General features: G+C 42.3%; 1 protein-coding gene and 1 long non-coding RNA gene across 2 annotated transcripts in view; one reads left to right on the top strand and one right to left on the bottom strand.

Moving 5' to 3' along the window:
- Positions 1-3442: 3442 nt before the first annotated feature.
- Positions 3443-14705, bottom strand: LOC122221712. Its single transcript, XR_006203406.1, has 3 exons — positions 14407-14705; positions 5262-5448; positions 3443-4513 (listed from the first exon to the last, which is right to left on the bottom strand). It is a non-coding gene; the product is annotated as an uncharacterized LOC122221712 (long non-coding RNA).
- The window catches only part of MTMR10 (myotubularin related protein 10), a 54453-nt gene continuing 43842 nt past the window's right edge, over positions 4682-15292 (top strand). Inside the window, exons 1-2 of the mRNA XM_042941237.1 lie at positions 4682-5122; positions 5702-5762. Coding sequence (XP_042797171.1) covers positions 5063-5122; positions 5702-5762 — 121 coding nt within the window. The 5' untranslated portion in view covers positions 4682-5062. The remainder of the gene's footprint in view (positions 5123-5701; positions 5763-15292) is intronic.

The following is a 15292-nucleotide window of genomic DNA, read 5'->3' as shown; positions in this document are numbered from 1 at the left end:
ACTTTTTGAACAAAGCAGTTTCCAGGATAGCTTGTCTTGCTTCACAGAGAATCTTTTCTGTTTTCACAGTGTGGTCTTAAAATTTTTAAAGTCAGCTTACTTTTGGAGACTTTCTGGTCCTCCATTTTTTTCGGACCTTCTCTTCTCTTTGTCTCTATCTGGTTCACTTTTGTTTCCATGCCCAGCAGTTTGTCCTCAGTGTGGGTCCTTTCCTAAGGAAGTGCTGGTAGGTCAGTTTCAAGAGTTCCTACAGCTATATTGTTCCAATCTCTTCAGACCTTACCATGAGACCCCTGCACTCTCACGATGTTGGAGAGAACAAACACCCCTTCATTCTCAACTTGACTGGCTGGGCTTTCCAGTGAATACCTTTTAGCTATTTTGGAATTCTCCAGATGCCTCACTGATTCCCTTTGCTGATACCATAAAGATCTTGTGACTGCTATTGCTTTGTTCCCACTTACCTGCATACTGGAGATCATGAGAATATTGTTTCATTTAGATTGGTTGTAGATGTCATCCATGGGTTTGTTTTTGTTTTAGAGTTTCTTTGTCTTTTTTTATGTGGAGACCAAGCAATAATGCTGCTATCATTTCCCCCAGAATCTCCCCTCAAGAAACAGATTGTTTAAACCACTTAATAGTCATCTTAAAGGCCCACATACCCAGGCAATGGGAGAGTTTTGTAGACATTATGCATAACCATGTCTTCCCTTTTTCCACTGCTACCACCATCACCTTCTTTTATCTGAACTATTCTAATAGTTGCCAACTAGTCTCTCAGTTTCTACCATGCTGTACTCCCACAGCAATGGGAGTGATTATTTTTAAAATGTCAGCCAGAATTATGTCATTCTTAGCTTAAAATATTGCAAAAGGTTTTCTCAGCTTTCAGGCCCTATGAGATCTGGCCTGTTCTTTCTCTCTGACTTTCCTCTCCCAGTGGAGTAGGGCTGCATCAGCTGCACTGGCCTCAAACATACCAGGCACCCTCTCACCTCAGGACATTTGCGCTGCTCTCCCCTCTGTCCCCAAGCTCTTCCTCCTGATTTCTACCTAGCTTACTCCTTCACTTCTTTGGTCACTCTCTGCTCAAGTGTCATCTTGTCCATGACCACACCTCACCTACCATCACAAACTAGAATTCTCATCCTCTTCCCTTGTTTTATGGCTCTTATTACCCCCAAACATACTATATATCCATTTTTGTATATATCTTTCTACTCATAATGCCATGAAAGTAGGAACTTTGTCTTCTTGGTGACCTGAATAGTTGTTTTGTTTTGTTTTAGCACAAAGGTAGCACTCATACAAATTTGGTAACTGAATAAATATATAAAATTCCTAGCACCTAATAGGTATTCAAGAAATGTTAGCTTTTTTTTTTTCTCTTCATAGGGGAAAGGAAATGATCCGTAGGGAATACCACTATCCCCCATGATAGGACCCATGATGGAAACAGAGTCATAAAAATAGGACAAAAGAGTGGCATTAGAGTCAAAAGAAGGTTGTAGTCAAAGTATCAAGGAGGTCACGGCTGAATAGAAGCCTTAAGACTAGTGCTATGGACTGCACTGTATCCTCCCCAAATTCATATGTTGAAGCCCTGACCCCTAAATGTGACTACATTTGGAGATAGGGCCTGTAGGAAGTAATTAAGCTTAATGAGATCATAAAGGGTGGAATTCTGATCCAACAGTATTAGTGCCCTTAAAAGAAGAGACACCAGAGTGCACATCCTCTCTCTCTTTCTTTCTTTTCCCCACCTTGGGCATATGAAAACACAACCACTATTGGCAAACAAGTCAAAGAACTCTTAGGAGAAACCTATCTTGTCTATGCCTTGATCTTGGACTTCCCACCGTCTAGAACCGTGAGAAATAAATTTCTGTTGTTTCAGCATACAGTCTGTAATATTTTATTATGGTGGCGCAAGCAGAACAATATAATTAGGTATCTGAAAATGTCATAAAATTTAGGGTTAGGTCAATAAAAAAATCTGGAAACCAAAAGTTTTTCTATTTTTCTATTGTAGGGTCACATATTAGAGTTGTAGTTTCCAAGAAAACCAATATGGCAAAACCCAAATCACAGAGTAAGTCACTGAACTTTAAAGAAAAACTCACATATTACTTGGAGAATATTCATTGGAAAAAAAAAATCCACTCTCCCGCCCCCCCCCCCCCGTTTTTCCTTCCAAGATTTTGTTTAAATTTAAGTTAGTTAATATATAGCATAGTATTGGTTTCAGGGGCAGAATTTAGTGATTCATCACTTACATATAACACCTGGTGCTTATCACAAGTGCTCTCCTTAATACCCATCAATTATTTAGCTCATTTCTCTACCCACCTCCCTCCAGCAACCCTGTTTGTTCTCTATATTTAAGAGTCTCTTATGGTTTGCCTCCCTCTCTGCTTTTATCTTATTTTGTTTTCCCTTTCCTTCCCCTAAGTTCATCGTTTGTTTCTTAAATTCCACATGAGTGAAATCATATGATATTTGTCTTTCTCTTACTGATTTATTTCGCTTAGCATAATACACTTTAGTTCCATCCACATCATGGCAAATAGCAAGATTTCATTCTTTTGATGGCTGAGTAATATTCCGTATTTTCATAATTTGGTTATTGTTGATAGTGCTGCTATAAAATTGAGGTGCATGTGCCCCCTTTGAATCAGTAATCTTGTATCTTTTGGATGAATGCCTAGTAGTACAATTGCTGGGTCACAGGGCAGTGATATTTTCAACTTTTTGAGGAACCTCCATACTGTTTTCCAGAATGGCTGTACCAGTTTGCTCTGGTTTTGAGATATAACTGACCTACGAGTTTAAAGCATATAGCATAATGTTTGACTTACATATATTGTGAAGTGATTACTGCATTAAGTTTAGGAGCATTTCATCATCTCATACAGACACAGTAAAGAGAAAGCAAAGAAAAAATTTTTTTCTTGTGATGAGAACTCATAGAATTTACTGTCTTAATAGCTTTCTTATATATCATACAGTTGTATTAACTATAGGCATCATGCTATACATTACATCCTTAGTACTTATTTATCTTGTAACTGGAAGTGTGCACTTTTTGACCACCTTTCTTCAATTCCCCTCTCCTATCCCTTGCCTCTGGTAACCCCAAATCTGATCTTTATTGCATGAGTTTGTTGTTGTTGTTTTTTTTTTTTTTAAATCCATTTACGGTAGAAAAATCAGACTATTCATAAAAATTTTTTATTTTTTATTTTTAACGTTTATTTATTTTTGAGACAGAGGGAGATAGAGCATGAACGGGGGAGGGTCAGAGAGAGGGAGACACAGAATCTGAAACAGGCTCCAGGCTCTGAGCGGTCAGCACAGAGCAGGACGCGGGGCTTGAACTCACTGACCGTGAGATCATGACCTGAGCCAAAGTCGGCCGCTTAACCGACTGAGCCACCCAGGCGCCCCTCATAAAAATTTTTAAATGTGTATGCACAGTGTTAACACCCATAATAACCCAAAGAACTTAACATTTTAAAGTACAATTGTGGTTCCTGAGCAAATGAAATCATGTGTTACCCAAACTAACAAGAAAAATCAGTAGTGTTCTAAATCCAGGATAAATTATTTTCAGAGAAAAAGCAAACTTTTGAATCTCAAATTTTTTTAATGTTTCAATTAGCAACACTTGTCAGTATGATTATGATTCATATGGTCATACTGGAGCTTCCTTGTGACATTAGTTATAAAATGCTGGATTAGGGGTTTATTCAGAGCAAAAGAAGGGTCAACTCTCAACTAACAGATTCACCAAAGTGGTACATCACTAGCCCCCCTCCACCAAAGGCTGCTTCAGTTCGGAAATATGTTTCGAGTTAGGAAATGCCCTGTGCTCCATATGCTTAAATTCATCTAAGTGTTAACTGCAAAATTAACAGGCGGACTTTTTGTTCCTTTGCCTAATGAAGGCCCCACACTGCTAGTGCCTCACTCTTGCTGGGTTTTTGATCATTTATCTGCTCACTAGGTATCTTTACCTGTGAGGATGGGTGAGAAAAGAAAGGACGTTAACTTGTTTAATATCTTTTATCCACATTAAATTTTAATAAGGAGGGTCAAAGTTATAATAAACTAAGTTGAGGAGTCTGAGTTGCCTGCCAATGTCATGTCAGTCCCTAGGCCCACGCTGGTCTCAACATCCCATGGAAATCAGCAGTCAGCTCAGCTTGGTAGGATATCCCAGTCTCAAAGCTTTGCGCAAAGACAACAGACGGGATGATGGAAGACAATCTCCCAAACTGTAGGACCTTTAAGGGAGCTTTATCCAGACTGCGCTAGACGTTTAATCCTGGTCGCTGCTGGCAGCACTGGTCCACTTTCCCAGTGCGGTTCCTTCACATGCTGGACGCACAGTGTGACTGGCTGAGTCCGGGGCACCAGAATCCCTTTCCCCATGCCTGGGCTCCTCCCGACGACTTAAAACCACAATGCTCGCGCGAGCTGGGTGTCTAATGAGCCGCCGTCAAGGGAGCTGTGCCAGGAAAAGAGAGAGCTCTGAGCCAAGGTCGCCGGCCCCTCCGGCTACAGCCATGACCCCCGCGGGCCGCCGTAGGTCCCTGTGGGCCCCAGTGAGCCCTGCGGGCCGCCGTAGGAGCGCCCTCCCCAGCTGTCCTCTCAAGATGGCTGCCGAGCCTCGCTCCCCCCGGCGCGCTCCCTGAAGGTCCCGGCAGCAGGCGGGCGGCGCGAGTCTTGCGTTCCGGGACCAGCGCGGCCTAGAGGCCAGGAGCGGCCGGCCGCCGACCCCGCGCGCACCGTCTCTCGGGGCGGGGCGCCGGGCCCCTTCCGGGGATGGGCCCAGGCGCCCGAGTCGACCCAACTCTGCCCCGGCTCCTCCCCGCTCGGGCGGGCGCTCCGCCGTGTCCCCGCCCGTCAGTCCGCCCGGGCCGGCTGGCCGCAGACGGGGCCTGGGCGGCCGCACGGGGAGCTCTGAGCCCGCGGGCGTCGGGAGGCGTCGGCGCTACCGCTGGCCCGCGGCGGGTCCCGGGTTGCGACCCGGCGGGGGCGAAAAGGCGGCGGCACCATGTTCTCCCTCAAGCCGCCCAGACCCACCTTCAGGTCCTACCTCCTGCCGCCGCCCCAGGTAAACAACCCCCTCCTCGAGAGCGCTCCTCTCCTTGGCGCTTCCGGGGGGCCGCCGGGGCCGACCCCCTCGGGAAGCTCCCCGGGTCTCCCTATCCCCAGCCGTGCGATTGCCAGAGCCCCGGCGCAGGGAAACGCACCTTCTCCGGAGCCCCCACTGGATCGGTGGAAACTTGTAAAACTTCGCCACAGCCTTTCTCTGCCTGGAGACCTGTGATCCGTAGTTTTGCCGTGTGTGGGGAGTGTTTGGAATCGGACTTATTTAGCTCTTCGCCTGGCGATTGTCCGCGCGGTGGCCGCCAGCATGAGTGCATCGTTTGTGGGCACCTGGTGAAGAGGTTACCTGTCATAAATGTGAACACCTGGAAACGGCATCGGCCGTTTTCATATTTTTGTCAGGCTCCCCAATCGATAATGAACAGATCTTGAAAAGATCTGGTAGAACATGTGAAAGATTTTAAGGGGGCGGGAGCAATATGTGTCTGTTGCATGTGTCATCACTTAGAAAACAAAATTTGCTTTGGTATCTCACGGGGGAGGAAAAGTTTTGATCTTGATTTATTTTGCTAATGTATTTCAGACTGACGATAAGATTAATTCGGAACCGAAGATTAAAAAACTGGAACCAGTCCTTTTGCCAGGTAAACATCAGAGTTTCAGCGGACACTTTAGTAATGTGTTTTGGTCCAGGATTATTCTACCAACTAGTACCATGTGGTTAACTTGTTTCTTCTATTTCATTTTAAACTTTATCCGGTTAAAAATCTAAGGACTGAGGGCAGAAAAACTTGATGTTTGTCTTTGAAAATATAAGCACCCTAGGAAACTGTCAAGAATATCACTGTCTTTCTTTCTTTCTTTCTTTGTCTCCTGAAATGGTCATTTTTTAAGCAATCATTAATTGCTTAGGTAGGGAAAGTACTCTTTGCCCTTCTTGCCTGCAACTTCATGCATTAATGATTAATAGATCATCATTTTAATGGTATGAAAAGCAACTTTTATTATGTCTGGGTCTCTATACCAATAACAAAGCTTAGTGAACTTTGAATTACTTACTTGGCAATTGTTTTTTTGAAGGTGTCAGCTGTGTTTGCAAATTTACTTGTTTCAGTTTGGAATGGGGTTTCCCAACAGAGGCACTGTTGACATTTTGGGCCTGAGTATTCTTTGTTATAGGGGCTGCCCTGTGCATTGTAGGATGTGTATAACAGCATCCCTGGCCTTTGCCCACCAGATGCCAGCAGCACCCCCGCTCCTCCACCTCCTAGTTACAACAACCAAAACGTCTCCAGACGTTGCCAAAACTTATTTTTTTTGTTTTTTGCCTCTGGGAGCAAAATTTCCTCCCAGTGAAGAAGCACTGGTTTAAAGCAAAATTTACCTTAGAAGACCCTAAGAGGTAGAGGTAGGAATTGTGGTAGATAGGAGCTTAGTTTTAAAACATATAAAATATTTAATTGGTATTTTGAATTGTATAACAAGGTATAATAATTAGGAAAGTCAGTTGTTTAATGTGACTATAGAGGGAAGTAGTCAGATACTTAGGGAAGCCTGTTTTAAGCCTGAAATCTAATCACATACCAATTTGTGTGGCTACCGTCAGCATTTAAGAATCTTACTCGTTACTTAATGTTAAATCTAATAAAATGATTGGAACTTTATGGGTAGTAATTGAGCAAATATGGAAACTTTAAATTTTGTGCATTAAAATTTTAAGTGTTAGGTAGGAACAAACACATTAAAAACGTCAACCTCTTAAAAATTATAGATGCAAACTCTTAAAAATTGTTTTTAGCTTTATTATGGGAGTTAGTTATAAATATTTTGCCTTTATTTTGTTAATGCTTTTTATCCTACCAGGGCGTGCTAAATAATCCTTTGTACTTTTCCTTAGTATTAACAATAGAATTAATAAGTAACCTTTGCTCCGTGTGCGTGCTCTGTTTTGGCCTTAGTCACTCCAGGCATTTCAAAGTCAGCTGTGGGAAACAGTACTCATCTTGAATGAGTGCCTGTGAGCTATTGAACTTTGGCTTCCTTTACTTTGTCTGAATAGGCCCTGTTCTTCGGCCTTGATGTCCCTCTTCCGACATTATGATTTGACTCTAATAAACAACAGGTCTTACATACAAATGATAGTGCTGGATTTTTTTAAGATTGAGTTTTATATTTAAAATAATGCTTATGAAAGTGTTACTAAGTATCAATGAGCTTGAAGGACTTCACACTGAAGGATTATGGTTCTGTAGAATTAGCTAAAACCTTACCTCTCTACTAAAAAGTCACAGTTTTCTGGGGAAGACATAAACTTATTTCCTGACTGTAAGTGGTTTACTTGTCCCAGAAAGGGCAGTTAAATCTGGATAGTCTGATTTGTGTTACATTTTCTTGCATTGGCTCTGGGTACACATATGTGATGGCTCTGGTACCCTGGGTTCTGTTTGCAGCTAACTTATTTCTTACAAAACATTTAGCCAATCCTAGATTAGTGCGTCTTTTGCCTGCCTTCCTCACCCCTTCTGTTCTTACTTTCTCCTCTTGGCCTTCCCACACACTTACAGTTTCTATCTGACCACCCTGTTGTGGTCTCTCTTTCTTGCTTTCCCTCTTGAGTGACATGTCTGACCACCACTAGAACCTCTGTTGCTCCTTCTTTGGCCTGCATCCTACTACTCCACCTGTGAAATCTGGGAAGGCAGTTGGAAAGTAACTGAGGCATTGGTGATCTAAAGACATGGGCTAGGTTAAGGCTTTTACTGTAAGGGCTTACTTAATAATATAGTTCTTGCCTTCATTACAGTCAGCAACCAAGAGAAAACTTGGCCACGTCACCTGTGGCTTTACATAGGCATGCAGAACAAGAAGGAATTGTTCAGATACAGTATTGCATGTTATGCTTGGGCATAGTGCCTTGGATTCAAGGATATCCTACTTTAGATGCCTGAAGTTTGAACTTTTATAAGCAGATGAAAATTAGACACAAAATCAGCTGTTTGTGTACAGTTACTGTGTGCTCTGTTGGAACTTAAGGCTAAATTTAAAACGATCTTCATCTTTTGTTAAATGAAGAAAAGAGAAGACACTGGTCACTTAATTTAGATTGTGCTTTATGCTTTATGTTAGGAGTTTTCAGTTTGCCTGGTTCATGAACTTCCTTGAGATGGAGGTTGTACTTAATTCAACTTTGTGGCTGTGTTGTCTATTGTAGCGCATTGAGATGTTGATTGAGTGAATGACTAAATGAAAGAACCCCTCAGGGGCACCTGGGTGGCTCAGTTGGTTCAGCCTGTGACTCTTGAATTCAGCTAGGGTTATGATCTCACGGTTCCTGAGATCAAGCCCTGCATCGGGCTCTGTGCTGACAATGAGGAGCCTGGTTGGGATTCTGTCTCTCTCCCTCTCTCTCTGCCCCTCTGCTGCTCACATGCCGCTCTCTCTCAAAATTAGTAAACTTTAGAAAAGAAAAAAAGAACCCCTTAGAACACCAGCTTGAATGGTTACCATAGACATGCACACATGCAGACAGACCAACTCTCAGATTCAGCAGTCAGAGGAAGACTTATTTTGTCATGTGTCTCTGCTGTCTCCCAGGGCCACGCTTCTTAAGAGAATTATTATCTAAGTCTGGAATTGAAATACAGTCCCTTATCAAAGCAGCTGGCTTTGTCTAGGCTTTCTCTTCATCTTCCCAGCATTATGGGAATCTTGGTCTTTTAACGATTGTATATGTATAAAATCACCGCAATCCTTTTGAAAATAGGGAGAGTTTGAATTTTTAAATGAATGTGTGTGTATCTGTGTTCCTGTATATATTTGTTAAGACCAAGTACTGTCAGACTATGCTCATATCTTTGGATAGCTGTTGGACTGGTGAGGCAGTTCACTGAGCATCTGAGTGTAGCTCAGTGCTAGATGGGGAAAGTGCTGGGAGTAGTGCACCTGGATCACAGCAAGACCTGTGGACAAGGTGGAAGATTGTGACCTATATCACTGTCTTCCAGGGTCTGGCTGGCATCAGACCTGGATGAAGTTTTTACCAGCTCTTGGTCAAATTAAGAAAATGCAGCTTTTTTCCATAGAACTAAATTGATTTTTTTAAGTTTAGTTTTGAGAGAGAGAGAACACAAGTTGGAGAGGGGCAGAGAGAGAGGAGACAGAGAATCCCAAGCAGGCTCTGCACTGCCACTGCAGAACCCAAAGCTGGACTCAAACTCACCAACCGTGAGATCATGACCTGAGCCAGTCAAGAGTTAGTCACTTAACCTACTGAGCCACCCAAGCGCCGCTGAGCTAAATTGATTTAAAGGATTGTCCTATGTTCTGGGATTTTGTCCTTCCAACTTCTGGTATAGATATATTCTGTTAAAGGATGGTGACACTAGCTGTGTTTTTAAAGGAGTTTTTAAATTAACAAAATAAAGAAGGTTAGGAATTCTGTGTTGGTTGCCTGAATTGTTTTTGTAGTATACCTAATTTGTGGAATCTGAATTTGATGAGGTTTTCATAATATCATAGGTGCAAATTAATAAGTACTTACACAGAGATCATCATTAATCTTGTCTGCCTGGGAGTCTTTTCACTGTCTTCTGAAAACTTCACCCTCTCTCTTTTGACACATTGGTCTCCCAAATCCCCACACAGCCTTGGGTTCTAGTGTCCCCAGCAAGGATAACAACCCATCCCAGACTGCAAGAATGGGCACAGTTCTGCCTCTGGGTATTTTCAGATTGGTACTAAGCAAAGAGATACTTTTTGGTAATTCTTCCAGTGATCATAGTTCAGAAAACCTGCCCCGAAGAGTGAAATCACATGTTGGAGAGAGGCAGAGTCACACCACTGGGGGAGACTTCCAAAGGTGTTAAAGCTCCTCGGCTTCGTTTCTGACCCTTCAGCTAAGATCCTTAACTAATATATAGTTTCCAGGTTATTCCTCATAAATCCTGTTATCCAGGAAGCACCAGTTTATTATCTTCATGTGACAGATGAGAAAACTATAGTCGCGCATGTTGTTACATATAAGTAACTTGCCCAGTATTGCACAGCTAGCAAGGGCAGAGCCAGAATTCTGAGCCCAACTCCCAGCCTGAGCCTTTAACCACTACGCAGCAGGGCCTGCCTGACCTCCCTGGTGACATTAGGGTAGATTTATGCTTTGGAACTGGAGGGAGGGCGGATTGGATGTCCACCTAGAAGTTATCTAGTAAGGTGAAAAGAGCTCTGTCCTTGGCTGTGCCCTTTCCACAACAGTGACAGATTTTGACCTAACTTGAGCAACTTTGCGACTCAGCTGCCAGAAAATGGACCGTCTTGGGAGGCAGTGGACTTCCTGTCGCTGGCTGTGCCAAAGCAGAGGCTGGTGGAATGCCAGCGGCTTTGTCATGAAGTTGTGAGATTTGTAATAAGTAGGCTTAATGGCCTTTTGTCTCTTCTAACTCTGCAACAGGATCTTTTTAAGGATCTGTGATGTGGGAGGGAGGATTTGAGGCTTGGAACACTATGGCTAAGAGTAAGGAGTTAATTGTTCAGCAGGTATTGGATGCATGTTCCACACTGTTTGGCAGAGGAGTAAAAAGCTAAAAAAAGTTGGGGTCCTGTCGTGAGACAGTTTCTGTTTATTGGGGGAAATGCTTCAGGAGAGCAGAGGTTAAGAGAGCTCAGAGGAGGGTCACCTAAGCGAGATTTTTGGGGAGAGGGTGTCAGGAAATGACTTCTGCTCTGCATCTTGAGTGCCTGCTAAGCCTCAGCCACTGTGCTAAGGCTGTGTCTGCTCAGCTCTTTCCCCTTCCCATCTATAATGCCAGCAGGGCTTTTCAGCATTGAGATTAACTGTTAGATCGATAATGAATGCACTCATTGTCTGAGTCTTTTGTAATCGGATCAGAAAAGCATACGACCATGGGCCATCTGGAAAATGAAAATAGCCATTGTTGAGTAGATGTCTTGTTTATATATTTTTTTTAACGCATTCACTGTTTAGACCTGTTTTATCTACTGTTTTTGTTTTCTGCCTCACTGTAGTTCTTATGTCTTCACTTGCATTGTAAATCCCTTAATGGTCCCCTTTCTCTTTCAAGTGTTTTATGTTTTGTGTTGTTTTTTATTTTTATTTTTTAGTTTGTTTATTTTGAGAGAGAGAGAGAGAGCATGTGTATGAGCTAGCACAAGCTGGGGAGGGGTAGAGAGAGAGAGAGAGAGAGAGAGAGAGAGAGAGCATCCCAAGCAGGCTCCACACTGCCAGCGCAGAGCCCGACTTAGAGCTCAGTCCCACAAACAGATCATGACCTGAGCCGATATCAAGAGTCAGATGCTTATCCAGCTGAGCCACCCAGGTGCCCCTTTGTGTTGTTTTTTAATACCCTTTTGTAGATAAGCTTTAGAGATGATTGTAGGCTGATTTTCTGTAGTATTTTAATTCATACGTACGTTACTTTTGAAAGTCCCGAAGGACTTATAACTCCATTTGGTGCAGTGTACCGTGTAACCATTGTGTTTGTCCCTCACCTATAGAGCCTTCAGGGCTGTTGTCCTTAGGCTGCTGCTGCGGTGCCATAAGCCAGCATTTTGTTACTCGCTTCCTCCGTTCTGACCACCAGTCTCTTTGTACCTTAGCTCCTGCTCAGAAACTCTTTGTGAACCTGCACAGGTAAAATCCTGCTTACCCAGGATAAAAATCCAAATTCTGTAACCTCTATAATTTGCTAACACTCCACCTTGCTGACCTCTGCACCGTTTCCCAGTGTTGATACTTGCTTCAGTCAGGCTGCTTCCTTTCTCTCTTCCAAATGCCTGTTTGCTTGTGTAGCCTTTGTAACTATTTTATCACATGTTCTCTCTATCTCAGTCCTCTTCTGCCTGCAAGATTTCCTTCTGGTTTCTTCCCAGAGTCTGCACTTCTAACCTTCCTTCAGCCCACACTGTGGGTGGCACCTGCTGGAGGTGCTGCTTGATTACATGCTTTTTTGTATTGTGTGACCTGCAAAATTGGACTCTTTAGTATCCACGAGGGCATCAGAGTTGCACATGTTGTTACATATAAGTAACAATGTGTTTGTCTTCTGTATAGTTTCAACCTCCATTAGTAATTTTTAGGCCACTTAAATTCCTGAATTTATCTATAGCTAAGGTTAACAACTGGTCCCACTTTGCTCATGACTATCCTGTATTAGTGCTGAAAGTGCTGTATGCCGAGCCTCCCCTCAGTTCCAGACAGCCAGTCACCATATGTAAAGCCATATATTGAATTCTGCTTTGGGCCTAAATACATTCTATAGGTTAATTAGCCACTCTACACAGTGAAGTTTTGTCTTAAACTATTTTCCAAGATTAAAATGTATGAGAAAATTAAATTTTATTCATCAAAAATGGATTGATTTTCTAAATGTGTAAGGTATCATGAAAGATAATATGAAGTTCTTTGGTTCTCCAGAAGTTAAAAACTTAGCTATACCATTTTTGGAGATTTATTAATTTTACTTCCTTTCTTATTTATTTTTACACATGGAAGGGTCTTAAGAAAGCAAATTTTGATTCCTTCCCAGGTGGTAGTAGAAACTCTTGACCTATCATCTTCTGATTTAGATAGCTTTTTCTGTGGTGCCTTCTGCTTACCCCACAGTGAAGCCAATTTCCTACTTTGTCTTCTATGAGGCCTCCCTGTGGCTTCCCTTCAGTGGTGTGCTGGAAAGTGCTTGGTGGTGAAAACCCTCCCACCAGGTCTGATTGCAGGCTGTCAACTTGGGAGCACAGAGCTAGGGGTGGAGGGTGTGGGGGGAGGAGTAACTCAATGGTTCTCATGAGCCAGTGCAAGCCTTCCAGCACAGCACTGCTCTGCCACCTGAGAAGCGCAGGCGCGCGGTCTCTGGGAAAACTTCATGGTCTCCTGGAGTTTTGAAGCTTTTGTTAGGTGTTTTTTTTCCTCAGGGGTCACTAATTCAAGACACACCAAGGACAGTCCAGAACTCTTCTATTTATGTATCTGTGCTCTCTAGGAAAAGGCCATTTTGTATCTTTTTCTTTCTTGTTTGTAAGCTAGTGTTGTGGCCCACAGGACTGCAGTACATAGTAGCTTTAACAACTCCTACCCAGTGTTACTTCTTTCTTACTAAGTATAAGCAGAAAATTATTGTGAGAGCAGACAGCCGTGTTACATGACCCAACCATTTTAAAGACTGATTCCATGTGAGTGAACATAATTTAGTGTCATCAAGTAAAACTCAAGCCAGGTTAACTTGACACTTAATTATACGTTTATAATAATAAGACCCAAATAGAGCATCTCCCCAGAAGTGCCCTCCTTTTCTTCCCCTGCCCCATCCCGCCCTACTGCTCTTTCTCTCCCAAGGGCTTATTCCCGTTTTCTGCTCTCAGAGCTGTGTGACACTTAAGTTTCCTTAAAAGACCATAGCATAGAGTCCCCCTGTTCCACTTTTGTTGTTGTTACTTTTCTATTTCTTGTCCAGTTTTTTCTCAGTTTTACTTTTAAATAAGCTGGAATTTATAAAAGAGTTGTATAAGAGTGCAGATAGTTAACATATACTGTTCACCTAACTTTCCCTAATGTTAACATCTTACATAACCTTGTTAAATTGAGCTAAATTAAAAAATTAGTATTGTTATTAACTAAATCACAAGTTTTCTTCACATTTCCGTAGTCTTTCCACTGATGTCTGTTACTTGTTCCAAGATGACGTCTGGGATACTGTATTGCATTTAGTCATTATGTCTCCTTAGTGTCTTTAGTCTGACAGTTTCTCCATTCTTACTGATAGTTTGGTGAATTCTTTTGTGTTGGTGTATCGTTTTTAAATGTCTTCCCTCACCCCCTATTCTCCTTCCGTACTTTCTGGCATTCTGGAACTACCAAAGACTCCCAACTCCTCTTTTTGTTTTCTCTGCCCTGGCCCTGGAATTAGCTGTTTTTGCAAGGAGCTCTAGTTCCTTCTGTTGGAGAATGGTCTTAAATACCAAGATCTGTGTGCTGAATGTGCTTTTAGGCCTGGAGGGGACAGAGTAGAAAATATGCAAGTGTACTAGTAACCTAAGTATATACCCATTTCTTTATGTCTGCATCCATCTGTGTATATGTGAAAGTTCTCACTTAAGTAACCATGTCTAGCACAGGGGAAGGCAGACTTTCTGTAAAGTATCAGACAATAAATGTTTTCAACTTTGGAGGCCATAAATTCTCTTTTGCAAGCACCCAGCACTGCCTTTGTCCAATGAAAGGAGTCATAGATAGTACACAAACAAATAAGCATGGATATGTTTCAGTAAAGTGTTACTTACAAAAACCAGGTCTGGACACATTAAATGTATTCTCTTTTTATCTTTGTCTCATTCTCAACTGCACTCATGGACTTGACATTTTACATTTGTGCCATCAGTAAGAGAATCATGTTGCTAGAGAAGAAGGGCTGTTCTAGAACGTGTGCATCATAAATACAATTGACTGATGGTACTAATGAAGTTGCCATGTCCTGTCCAACAAGACCTCCCATCTCTTTCTGTCCAATATTACATTCTCTTCCCTTCTCAGAAACCTAAAATCTTGTGGCATAGCTGTTTTTTCAGTAAACTTTTGAATATAACATTCATAAGAAGTATATATGAATCTTTAGCGTTACAAATGAATGAATTTTTGTAGCACTGTTTGAAGTCTTTGGGCAAGTGAGTTGGCTAGTTAAGAAGAGTGGCACAGGGGTGCCTGGGTGGCTCAGTTGGTTGAGTGTCTGACTTCGGCTCAAGTCATGACCTTGCAGTTCGTGAGTTCAAGCCCCGTGTCAGGCTCTGTGCCGACAGCTCAGAGCCTGGAGCCTGCTTCCGATTCTGTGTCTCCCTCTCTCACTACCCCTCTCCCACTCTCTCTGTCTCTTTCAAAAATAAATAAACATTAAAAAAAAAAAAAAAAAAAAGAGTGGCGCAGCATGAAGTGATTGATGTAGGTTATACTTCGTGAGCCAGTAGTCTTACTTTGAAGAAGTCCGTGTTATAGGAGTAACATCTAACTCTGAGAACTGAGAACTGTGAATAATTAATGCAGGGTTGTTTTTTGTTTTGTTTTGTTTTGTTTTGTTTTTCAAGTTAAGGGTTCTCTGTAATTGGTAACGAAGATTTCTTGGTGGGAAGAAAGGTTGAGTATTCACTAGTTCACATTCTGTTATTGGAAAGCATT

The sequence above is a fragment of the Panthera leo genome, chromosome B3 (assembly GCF_018350215.1).
Source record: "Panthera leo isolate Ple1 chromosome B3, P.leo_Ple1_pat1.1, whole genome shotgun sequence".
In the NCBI taxonomy this organism is placed as follows: domain Eukaryota; kingdom Metazoa; phylum Chordata; class Mammalia; order Carnivora; family Felidae; genus Panthera; species Panthera leo.
This window is presented reverse-complemented; position numbering and strand designations above follow the sequence as displayed.